This window comes from Thunnus thynnus, chromosome 23, assembly GCF_963924715.1.
Source record: "Thunnus thynnus chromosome 23, fThuThy2.1, whole genome shotgun sequence".
NCBI lineage: Eukaryota > Metazoa > Chordata > Actinopteri > Scombriformes > Scombridae > Thunnus > Thunnus thynnus.
Window position 1 is genome coordinate 21809189 of NC_089539.1, and position 12471 is coordinate 21821659.

The 12471-nt window shown below is 41.6% G+C and overlaps 1 protein-coding gene across 1 annotated transcript in view; it reads left to right on the plus strand.

Moving 5' to 3' along the window:
* Positions 1-12471, plus strand: part of celf2 (cugbp, Elav-like family member 2) — a 229030-nt gene that overhangs the window by 149009 nt on the left and 67550 nt on the right. Inside the window, 1 exon segment of the mRNA XM_067581502.1 lies at positions 9117-9199. Within this exon segment, the coding sequence (XP_067437603.1) occupies positions 9117-9199 (83 nt within the window).

The following is a 12471-nucleotide window of genomic DNA, read 5'->3' on the forward strand; positions in this document are numbered from 1 at the left end:
ACTGCAGCTCTTTTTGGGCGTTAAATGATGGTGAGGGGAGGGTTGTATTATGTGAAAAAGCGACATCACACTCACACCTTGGATAGAAAGTGCGATGCTATCCGACAGCTTCTACCTGCATCGTTTCAGGAAAACAGAATTTCAGTTTCTGATGTCTGATGTCAGAATCGGATGCTCATTTGGTTTGATGCTGCGGGTTTCAGATGTCGGTGCTCATATTTTTGTATTAAACCATTTTCAGGCTAAATTAAAATAATAAGAAGAAGAATGTCTCCTTTGAGAAGAGAGAACCTCTGAAACACTAACACGGGACGCTCCGCGCTGACACCCAGACTAATGAAAGTCTTTTAAGTAGATTAGTTGCTGCTTAAGCCAGGATGACCCACCCACCTGATTCTGTGGCAGGGCAGATTTAAATGAAGAGTTACAAAGCAATTTAAATCATTATTATTGTTATTAACTGTACAAAGGAAGTAAAATTTCACGGCAGATTGTGCAGAGTGCCTCCTCTGAAGGTTCTCTGAAGGAAACATCCCAGCTTGATTTTAAATAAACGGGCGATATCGACTGGAAATACCGTTACGTGAACCTGAAGTCACCTACTAAACACGCCCGTTCAGCCCCCGCCGGCTCCTCTGCAGCCCTGCTGTCTTGAGTCAGGGTCGACCTGTTGTCGGAGGGGGTTGATGTGTTGACAGAGACGGGGGTCCGCGGGTCTTCACTCAGTCAAAGGCCCCCTTCAGCAGCCATGAAGCATTTATGAACAGGCATCTCCCACCTCTACTCTCTATTCCACTCACAGCTGCTCTTCTTCTCCTTTTTTTTTTTTTTTTTTGTCTTGCAAACACTACGCTCTTCTTCTTTCCCACATCCTCTCCGTCTGTCTCACTCTTGCACTCTTTCCGTTACACACACACACACACACACACACACATCAGCATCTAATAGATTTCTTCCCTTCACTCCGAGGTTTGTGCATGCACGTCTCTGGTGTGTGTTTTTGAGTGTCCCTCTTCAACAGCACAAGCAGAGTGTATCTCCCCGCTCTGAGCCCTCTCGGCCTTCAGGTAAATGTTTGTGCTGCAAGAAAAAGACACACACACACACACACACACATACGCAACAAATAAGATGGAAAGAGCTTATTCATGCTAGTGTGCAGCACGTTTTTTTTCCCGCTTGTTCAAGGTTGTTACCGGTATATGTGTATGTTCCTCTGTAAATAAAAAGCACACATGCAGGTATACACTTAAAAAATTAAAGTACATGAGCTCCCATTGGTTTTCTGCAGCTTTGTGTGTGTGAGCGGCGAGTGTGCTGACTCTTAAACAGGTGGAACTGGAACACTGCGGGGAAAAAATGTGTGTATGTGTGTGTGTGTGTGTGTGTGTGCATGTGTGAGGTCCACTCCTCTGCTCTTTGATCCCCATCTTGACAGCCCACCACCTGGGACGATCCGCCACACGCTGAATGGCTCCCAGGCCCCGGCTACACCATGGGAATCACAACACACAGCAGCTAACGCAGCGCTAACAGCCAACCCTCCCCTGCACATTAGCCTATATGCCATCAGAATCGCTAATGCTAACACCAAAAGCTAACCCTCCCATATACAGATATGCAAAAAAATGCCACCGGAATCATAATTCACCCCGTGCTGCTATCAGCTAACCCTCATACAGTGCTATTGGAATTGCTAATCGCACACAAGGGGCCAAAGCTTGAACACAGGTGCAATTGGAATTATAATGTACAATACTGAGGCAATGCTGAAAAGCTCCCCCTTGTACACACATAGTATTCAGAAGAATAATGAACACAGTTAAAAGTTGACGTGCCTGACATGGAAAATCATGATGCCGGCTATGCTACGCTAACCTGCTTTATACAGGTGGAGTCAGGTCAGCATGGTAGCATTTACTGAAATGATGTAACCAAAGGGCTGATATTTAATTTATTTTGACCACATATGTTTTATGTGTGCTAGCTTACATGATTGAAAAACTGAAGTCAAAGATGGAAAATAAGCATTTTAGGTGTTTAACAGATCATTAATGACCTGTTTTACTCTTTAGTGTGTCAATTACAGTAATATTATAGAAAAAACTAAACCTTTTACGTTAAAAAACACAAGTTGCAACACTATTGTGTTAATAGAGAGTTGCAATGTGTCTTCTCAGGACAGTGTGGACATGTATAGACTATCTCTCTCTCTCTTGTCACTTCCATTGTACATGTCGTAGCAGGCCAACTTGACACTTTATGGTTCTCATTGGCTGCGCTCCATTTGGCCGTCCCAGCATGCTATTATTTCATAGTTGTAAAGGGGGGTTAACCAGATTAAATGGAGTGCAACTAGCATATGCAGCAGCAGGTATGATCAGGGGCGATTTAATCCTTGAATAGGCTCCGGGGCTTGGCTAAACCAGTCGGCCCTTCTGCTCCCCGCAACCGCATATCCACCACCACAACGAACCAATTGCACATAGAGATACTACTAAGCCACGGCTCACCACAATAAACGTACTGTACATGAATTCATTTATATTTAATCACATCTTTCAAATAATACAAAGATCTCTCTTTGTCAGGGCAACTACAAACACTGTCGGCAATACATTTCTGCACCACTGCAAACACAACCACCAATACAACAGACCAGATGCATTGCAGGCTGCATAAACAGTCTAGAGCATATTAATCCCATAATAACAAGCATTCAAATTAAACACCCTTACCCTTAGAAGTGTCTACGCCTGGTTTTCTTGGCAGCAGTCATGATTAACCCCTTGAAGTCCATTGCCTGAAGAATGTCACTCTCAATGGACATGAGCGTCAGATGGCTCAGTCTCTCCTGATGTGTGGTTCAGCGCAATCTAGCCTTGACCAGTCCAGGTTAAGTCACTGGCATTGTTAGGAATATACGTAGAGCGATGTCAACATTAGGAAACACAAGCCGTAAATTACGTCTTCGTATTAGTTTGAGCAGTTGAAGGGCAGATGTATTTGTGTCATGGCGGCTTCCTCAAGAAGGTTTCCTCCGAGTCTATTGAATATTTCTTCTGCAGATCTCTTCAGCAGAGGCGAATGTGTCCAAAAAACCAAACCCGCTTCCGAACATCTTGATATGAGCTGTATCTTCTGTCCAGCTCCTCCAACAGTCTGTCAATTATAGGTGTGAACACCGATGCAGAAAACTTGGCCCGGCCTGACAGTTCACGCTCTGGTTCTGTGGATCCAGACAGCTGCTTTGGTCTTCTCGCCAGTTGTGTGTCTGCTTTATGGAACTGACAAACTGTCGGAGAGACATGTTCTTCGCGGCTTCCTCAAAAGCGTCAGAATTGACAGCGAAAACCTGACACATAATCTCTCAGTTGACCAGACGAGGTCCGCTGCGTTACACAGGTCAGTTTCAGTTGCTTGTAGTGCAGGTTTCGTGATAAAGTCGTATTCCAGATGTTACACAGAAACGTTTTTTTCAACCTTTTACATGTTCTTGTGTAGAGCACATGCTTCATTTGGTTTGATTATCATCCATTGGCAACAAACTGGCCAATCAGTACACAGTATAATATTATTGTTATGGAATTTTCCATCTTTAGAGGTTAAAAATTGGGTTACATTGGGTCAAGCTTGGCTTTGAGGTCACACTGTAAGTCTTAATCAGAGATTGAGATGTCTTCTCCTTGAGACTTCAGCTGTCTGTGATGTTTTGGGGAAGGCAGAAATCTCTCTGATAGAGGGTATATCAGCATTGCCATGGTTACCAAGGTCAGAGGAGGCTTCCCTAAACAACACAGATAGGTGGATGACACAGTTAGACGCTCAAACCAAAACTGCTGAAATTACATATATATATATAGATAGATAGATAGATAGCCTGTGCATTAAATCACCACCACGTATGATGTGTTATCTCAGCTGATAATGTCATCTGATCCGCTAACATGTAGAGATTCATGTGGTAAACTTGAATTTTATCCTTTCACAGCTTTGTGTTGGACACAGTTCAACACATTTTACAGTTGAATTCAGCCACTGCCATCCCTCTGAAACATGTGTCCATATTGTTCATGATGCTGATGATTAACCAGATTAAGTGGACACACCTGTGAGGACGTGCAAATCTTTTTTTTCTTCACTTTTTCTACATTTACTCCACATTTCAGAGGGCGCTATTTTACTTCTTACTCCACCAGATGACTCAGACAGCTGGAGTCACCAGTTAATCTGCAGATAAAGATTTTATAATTACCTTGAAATTATCATTATCTCACTGATGTCAAGTAAAAAGATTTGACTCCAAACAGCTTTCTTACTTTTTCTTTTTTTTTAGACTTTTAGAAATAGAGGCTGGAGAATTTTCTTAACCTGTAGAGATGCTTGTAAATGTTCCACTCATCAGCAAAAGGAGATCAGAGAAATTATCAAATATGAAACAAAATTAGGGATTTTCATATTTTTAAAAAAAAAAAAAAAAAAAAGGATTTCTAATTTTGAGGATTTTTATCTTTAATCCAATTTAGGGTATTTAATTATTTACAATGATGAGGAATTTCAATTTCCTAGCACTCTGAAATGGACCATTCTTCACAATGAGAGCTTTACTTTTGATTTTTAAATACACTTACCTACCAATATTTGTTATATTATTCACTTATAATGGATCATTTTCCTTGAGTGGTGTTACTACATCTATCTACAACCCAATCCTTAGTGAATGTAGTTTTTACAGTAATAATGGAGACCAAAGACGAAGCAGAGCTGCCAGTGATCTACTGTATCCTGAAGCCACCAATTTACCACTAAGTGTGTGTGGCAGTTTGGTGACCTACATGGAATAAATTGTAGATTTTTTTTTTACCCAGTGATAGTCAGTCATGACTAATTTCCCCTCTCATCTCCAAGCCTTCAACTAGAAGCTGATATGAAACTCTTAATGGTAAAACGATCCTGATTGTAGAAGCTGCCTCTAACGCCGGGGCTGTAGAAGAAAACACTAAGCCGAGAGTTATCCCTGCTAAAAAACACAGACACTGCACCATCTGAATCACAACACCAATCACGTTGCTGACGCTAGGCTAAGGGCCAACTATTCAATAGCCCTGGCACCCAGAGGACACCACAGAAATTCAGATCCATTACGCTCCCAGCCTCATCAAAGGGACTCTGGGATTCGGATGCTAAACCTGCTCCAGATGCTCACTGTTGGATTTCACTAAGATGCACTGCAGGGCAAGTGTCATAGGGGCTGATGTCTGCGATATGGGCAACAAAACCACAACCAGCCCGTCTAATTCACGCTGAGTTGATTTGTGTCATAAACACAATGGGGGAGGATAACAAAGCAGATGTAAACAATGGCACACTCAGCTCATCTCTGGACAAATAGATACACACCAAAATTAACAGATGAGCAAAGATGGAGGCAGAAGGTCCAAACATATGAACCCGAAGCAACTGAAAGGGAAGACGTTGAAGCTAAAAAAAAACAAAAAACCTGCTAACACTTGTAGCTCACCTGTGGTTGGCGTACGGTATGCTCAAGTGGATAAACCTTGTTAACCGAGTCAGCTGATTGTGTGAGGCAATCAACAGTCAAAGCTAAAGAAAGAAGAAAGGAAATACTGGTTTCTGATTAGGTGGCAGGTGTTTATTAAAATCCTATTACAGGTCACCTCAGACATAGTTTAACCACCACTCTAGATTCACAAAGTTTATTAAACTGCAAGCAAGTCCTTGCTACAAGCAGTAGTTAGCTACAGTTGCTTGTTGCTAACAGTTTTAAGCTAACTCTCACTGGTGAAATGGACCAAGCCATTGGTTAAAATGCCTATTACACCATTAAAAAATGGATTGAACACTGTTTCTGTGCCAGTAAATAACAGATTTAAAGAAAGAACCAATCAGCTTTGAGTCATTTGAGTCATTTTTTGTATATCTTTATCAGCGCCCAACCAGTACATCAGCATGGTTGATTTTATTCCTCAGTGTGGCTTGTAATGGATATATTTGGTATCAGTGTATATGTGAGCCTATAAGTAATGAGAAACCGTGATACAGAAATGTCAAAGATGTGTTTGAGGTAAAGACTGAGAGTTTATTCTTGGAAATCTTGCAGTCGGCAAAGCTTTCGAATGTATCACATCATTCCTCAGCAGATGAAGTTGGTCCGGTTGTAATGGAAATGTCATTTTGTTCCAATTTCAACAGCACAAGAAGGTAAAATTAAGCATCTCCTTTTTTTGTTTTAGGTTGAAATACAACTATCAGCCGATATGTTAGTGGTAGATTTTGTAATTCTCAAACATCGCTGTTGGATTTGGCCTAAAATACAGTATTCAGACATTTTCGTGCACATCGTTTGCTTCTGCAGACTGACAACTTGTAGAGAGAAAACAATCACTTAAATCACAGGTTAGTTTCTGATGATGCATCATGAATTTCAGGGCTTCCACTTTGTTCTTCCAGCCGACTAACTCGCCATCCATTTCATCCTCCATATTTTACGGCCGGCTCTTTGTGCTTCTTAATCCGCTCTTCCTCTTCAGCCTGGCTTTTAAAGTTCCCTGCGGCTTGTCAAAAGTGTCAGAAGGATGTAAACACGGACAGGAATCCTTATTGAGAACCCGATGTTTGACATAAATCAAATACCAGCTGCTGTTTTTATGAGGAAAGCAGACGAGTCACACCTCTGCGTCTGGCCCTAAATGTCCTCCTGCTGGTTTTTTTGCCTGACTGTGCAGGTTTTGTGTGCTGACAGAGAACGGCCCTCGACCGCAGCGTTACAGCCTCACTCTGCAGGGATTACACATAGATTAATGAAGAGGCGAAATCCCTCTTTTCCCTTATTCCCTCTCTACTTTCTTCACTGTTTTTTGTATCCACACATGCGTTTTGGGTGAGTGATTGAGTGACTAAGCAACTTAAATAAGCTCTGATTTGATGAATTACAGGTCGAGAGACGCTGGGATGTCATGGTTAAACCCGAGTTAAATTAGATCATATGTGAATGTTTCAGTAACCTGATAATGACACAGAATTTCCATGTGGGTTTCCCCTCATTATTCAATCTGACATCGGGCCTCATGCAAGAACCGCTTGTAGGAAGAGATTCATTCTAAAGAGCCACGTACAAGTAATTTAAGAAAAAGTTGTGGCATTCATCAGTTTTCTCATACTTACAATTTACAAGTGGTCCAGATCTGTCATACATGTCCTGGACAGATCGTCTCTGCTTTTCTTCACAAGTTTCTTCACTCAGAATCATAATGTCTTTACTTGAATGAACTTGGAGTTTAAATATGAAACCAAAATCAACTGAAATTAAACATATGGCTGCCAATTTACCGAGAGGGTTTTTAGATTTTATGATTTTTATTGGCATATTTTGGTGCAGCAGCTCATACGGTACATTTCAGTAGGTAACTGTCTAGTATCATCTTGTATTGCAGTATTTTACTGTATAAAAATATGGACGTAGTTACCGTGACGTCACCCGTTGGTTTCTGAAGAGCGGTTTTGAAGCTCAAAGTGAGCCACTCCGGCCGTCGCCATCTTGGCAGTACGTGACTCTGCCTAACTCCCAGCCAATCAAAAACGGGCAAAGAGGCGGGCCGAATGGCTGAAACAAGCCCCCTAGCGGCTGGCGGACCTGTCACTCAAAGCAGCCATGTCCTTCATTATGCCCCCCGTACAGTTGTCATGAAAAGGGAAATTAGCTACAGAGACCAAAACCGTTGTTTGTACCAGGCTGTAAACATGTTTATTTCTGCAGTAAAGTTGGGCATTTTAACATGGGGGTTCATGGGGATTGACTCGCTTTTGGAGCCTCAAGTGGTCATTCAAGGAACTGCAGTTTTTGGCACTTCCGCATTGGCTTCATTTTACAGCCCCGGAGGTTGCCGCTTGGCTATAATATTAGCATCTCTGACTGTTGCATCCTTTGACCGCCTCCCATCACAGAGAGTTTTCCTTTAGAAAGATGATTTTTAACATCTAACTTCCCTCTTAATTTCTATCACATTACACTGCAGCTCTTCGTTGTCATAGTGATATTTTCTAATTGTTTCGGGTCTCCTACTACTGACACTCCTAAACTTATTATGTTTTTGTCTGCTGCTGATCTCTGAAGATAGGTCTTGAAGCTACTAATGAACAGGTGACGTTCATCAGGCTGAAACAAGTGATTTACGACAGTTAAAAGAGTCTTTTGAATCCAACTTGGAACACACGTACAGAAAAAAGTAAGAGATTTAGGGGAAAAACACAAAAACATTCTTGCATGTTAGGGCTTTTCTGTTGGGGAGGCAGGATTCTTTTCCTCTAATCAATCAGGATAACAACTATGAATGAGAAAAACATCAGACCTATTTGAATCTCTGAAAACATCTGAGATGTGGGGCGGCGATTCAGAGCGCTGGAACCGGGCTAGTTTTTGATATACACCACTGTTTTTTCAATAGCGTTTAATCGACTATTTCAATGTGGAGCAAGTACTAACTACACACTGAAATATAATCATTTAAAAGGCTGTTGAAACAACATTTATAAGTAACCTAGTTTCACTTTTCAATCAATTTCTATCCGGTTTTTTATCCCAGATGGATTTCTTTTTTTCCTGCATATCACAGCTTACATGGGAAGCGAGCCTGTGAATTAGTGAAGGAATGAATGACCTCATGTGGAAGTGAACAAGTGTATGGATGAATGAGTGAGCATGAGCAATAAATAAATCAGTAAATACTTTCTATAGTGAGCGAGTGAGTAAGCAACTGTTCACAGATTACTCAAGGATTAATGAAGAGGCAACTCCATTCTCCACCACCTCCCCTTTCTCTTTCATGCTGTCTTTGTATTGTTTGTGCATATGTGTGTGTGTGTGTGCACGCGTGCATCAGTGCGTGCGTGCACACGCTTCCTCGAGGCTGAAGTCATCAGCGTTGAAACGAATCCAAAAGCGTTCTCTTCCTCTCCGCTAGGATGTTTCGTCCTTAACATTCACTCAGCGTCTGCCAGTGTCGACAGGTGATGCCAAGCAGATGAATAGAGAAAGTGCTCTTTGTTGCTCCTTATGCTCATCCCTCCTCTCTCTGTCTCTCTCTCTCTCTCCCCAGGCTGCTGTTTTGTCACGTTTTACACAAGGAAAGCTGCCCTTGAAGCCCAGAATGCACTGCATAACATAAAGACCTTAACAGGGGTGAGTGTGTGTCTTCGATTCTCCTCTGCCTACTTTCTCCTCTAATCACACACTTACAGCAGCACCCTGAGGCGGCCCCTCCCTAACCTGTGTGTGTGTGTGTGTGTCTATGTGTGTGTGTGTGTGTGTGAGACTGGAAGTGTGAGCAGGTGAGCAGCAGACTGTCAGTGTTAGTTTGTGAAAGTGCAAGCAACTGAGTTGATAAGTGAAGAAGCACATGTGAAAGGTGGAGTTTTCTTCTTAAAATTTCTCTTTCTGGTTAAACTTAAAGGTGTCAAACACAAATGCATCCTCATCCTCCCTTGCTAGCTCCCTGCTACCTTTTAATACCACCAACTGTTGCTATATAGGGAGCAGGACATCATGTATTCCCTTATATCTGACAGACACAACAGACTTTTAAGTTTTATTAACGTCAGGTCATTTGATATGCAGGACTAGATAGAAGCAAAGACAGAAAACTTTAAAAGTAGAAGCTAAAGTAGCTTTTTCAGCATAACAGGAAACAGGGAATAATCAGTGGAATGGCACCATGATGATACGATTATATGGTGTTTGTTTTGCAGAATCTCTTGTACAAATGAATAATTCCGAGCAATTTGTCATTGAAAACCGACACGTACTATATGTGCACAGAAAGAGTGAATACATTAGCCGTATCCTGAAATATATCAACAATGGAAATTCATTTGTATTAATATTGTAATACTCTATTAAGCTATATTAAGCCTGACTAATCAAATATGTGTCAGACATGTAAACAAAGTGAGATTAAGCTCAAATTTTTGCCCAAAAAAAGTAGTGACAAATCTTTAGAATACAAATTAATCTTTGTAAAGTCATCTACATCCCACCACCGCACGTTTGCTTCGCCAACTTGTGCAATCTGAAATGTTTATCACAAAACACGTTGTGCTTGTGGCGTGCATTGCTCTACAGCACAACAAGCAGTTAAAACACTTGCAAAAACTGTGCTTGCATCTAGTTTCTGTACGGTCATGTATAACCCGGACTATAAAAGAGTGTGTCGATGCTGTGGCGTTGCCTTTTCTTTCACGCTATCTGCACCATTCTCTACTATTGTTTCCCCCCTCTGTAGCCCAGGAGAGCGATAGAGGAAGTGGGCTGGAGCTTGCTCACACTCCCGCTCTTTTAGCCCTGGGTGGATATTTAGAGGCCCCCAGATCCCTTCTGTTCGGGCTGTTTGGCTGCTTTCCCCGACTCTCTCCTTGGCTGCACCGGCTAACTGGAATCTCATCAGTTGAGCGTCTGTACTCGCTCGCTTCTGTCAGTTGGATCAGCGAATAGCCCTCCTGGGCAGGACAGGGTGGATACTGCGAATCCCACAAGAGCTATACACAGGATTTGTGCTCGGGCTTCCGATTCGGAGTCAAGCTTGTTGTTTTGCACAGAGTCACTGTGTTAACTGTTCGTGGAATAAGTATGTTAAATTGGTCTGTTTTTCCTGCAGTATGAGAGTTAGTCACTTATCCCTTGTTGGAGGTGTGAAACAGCCCTGGGGAGGACACAAACTGCAGCGGTTTCAGGATTATAGGAACATGAAATCGCCTTCTTCTTCTACACCATAACTCCCAACCCTTCCCTCTCTTCTGTCTGGTCATCCCTCCTCCTCCTCCTCCTCCTCCTCCTCTTCCTCCTCCTCGCTAGCTTCTCTCTCTCCTGCAGCATCTCTGGTTGGTTGTTATGGTTTCGGCTTTTTGAAGTCAGGTACCAGTAAATTTGGATTGCAGTTCCTGGAAAGGGCATCAGAGTCGAGCAGTTTTCTCAACCTTCAACCAGAGACAAGAAAAACTTCTATAAATGCTGTTTTCTCCATTTATAAACATGCATCAACCTTATAATACAATAGGATGAAATAACGGACGTCCAATAAAAAAAAAAAAGTAGACACTGAAATGCAAATTTAAATGTAAATTCCTGCACCATCATGTGCTAACGCTACTTAAAATCACTCAGTTTCACTGATAAAGATCCAATACTTAATGATACTTAAAGGTTTCTGTGTGCATCCTCTGGGCTTAACAAGCTTGTCGATTGCATGTCAATCCTCAAAAAATATTAGCAAATCCAAGATTTTAAAATCTGCATTGTGCACGTCCACGTTAGCTAACAATCTCTCTTCTTCTTCCTGCTTTCTGCTAGCGTGTTACTGCATCTATTGGCACATTACCACCTCTAACTATTAGTTAGTTTTATGATGTGAAACTGTTGACAGGAATGTGTGTTGTGTCACCTGGGGAATGCTAATAAAATTGCTTCATAACGCTACTAGTAGTCAAAAACTCCACAGAATACTTGTATTAGCTTCAAAGAGCACCAGCTTTACTGCTTTATTTGTGTTTCTTATTATTCTTATTAGCATTTGACCCCCTTCTTCAAGAGTAATAAAATACAAATTGTTAACTGCAAAATCCAAAATAAAGATTAGATCATTATTTCCCAATAAACATGAAGAGTTTAAAGTAGTTTTTCACCCGAGTAGCATCTGCAGATTTTCCTCTCAGGCAAGGCGCTGACAGGCTCCACCAATCAGAGGCTTAGGGCAGTCTGTTTGTAGCCCTGAAAATGATGAAACTACGGCAGATTCCAGCTGTGAGACTAATGTTTTACTGGGAGTTTTAAGTCTCCACTAACCTCAAATTTGTTCTTGGCAGTGGCCGAAAAAGCTTCTGAGAGCGAGTGAAAATGAAAACAGTTCATCGAAAGAAAAAAAAAAAACAAACCCCCAGACGACATTGATCAAAAAGAACAATATGTATGTAATTAAACCTGCGTCATATTCATCATGTCAGAGTTGGACGACGCTGACTGGCTCGCACTCGGTTTTTTTAATAAAAGTCCAGTATTGACAGATGGATACGGTCTAAAAGTAAAACACAGGCGCGCGAGGACCAATAAACACGGTTCACACTCAAAACACTGCATCAATAGGGGTGTAATGATAGATCATTAAGTGGTGTGTGCAGGTTTTTGTTCATAATTTTTAAACAGTGTTTTTAAACTGGCTACACCTCAGTTTGAAATATATATATATATATAAAAGGGCATAAAAAGGTGAGAAGAAGGAGTCAGCTAGAGACGGGAAAAAAAACACACCATGAGGACGGTGAATTAATTGCTGAACGAGGCGAGTCAAGACAAAAAAAAAAAAAGGAGAGCATAGAGAGAGAGAGATAGAGAGGGAGAGGGAGGAATTGAGAGAGAGAGGTTAGCAGAGGTGATGGGCAGATGGACAGAAAAAAAAGGTGGAG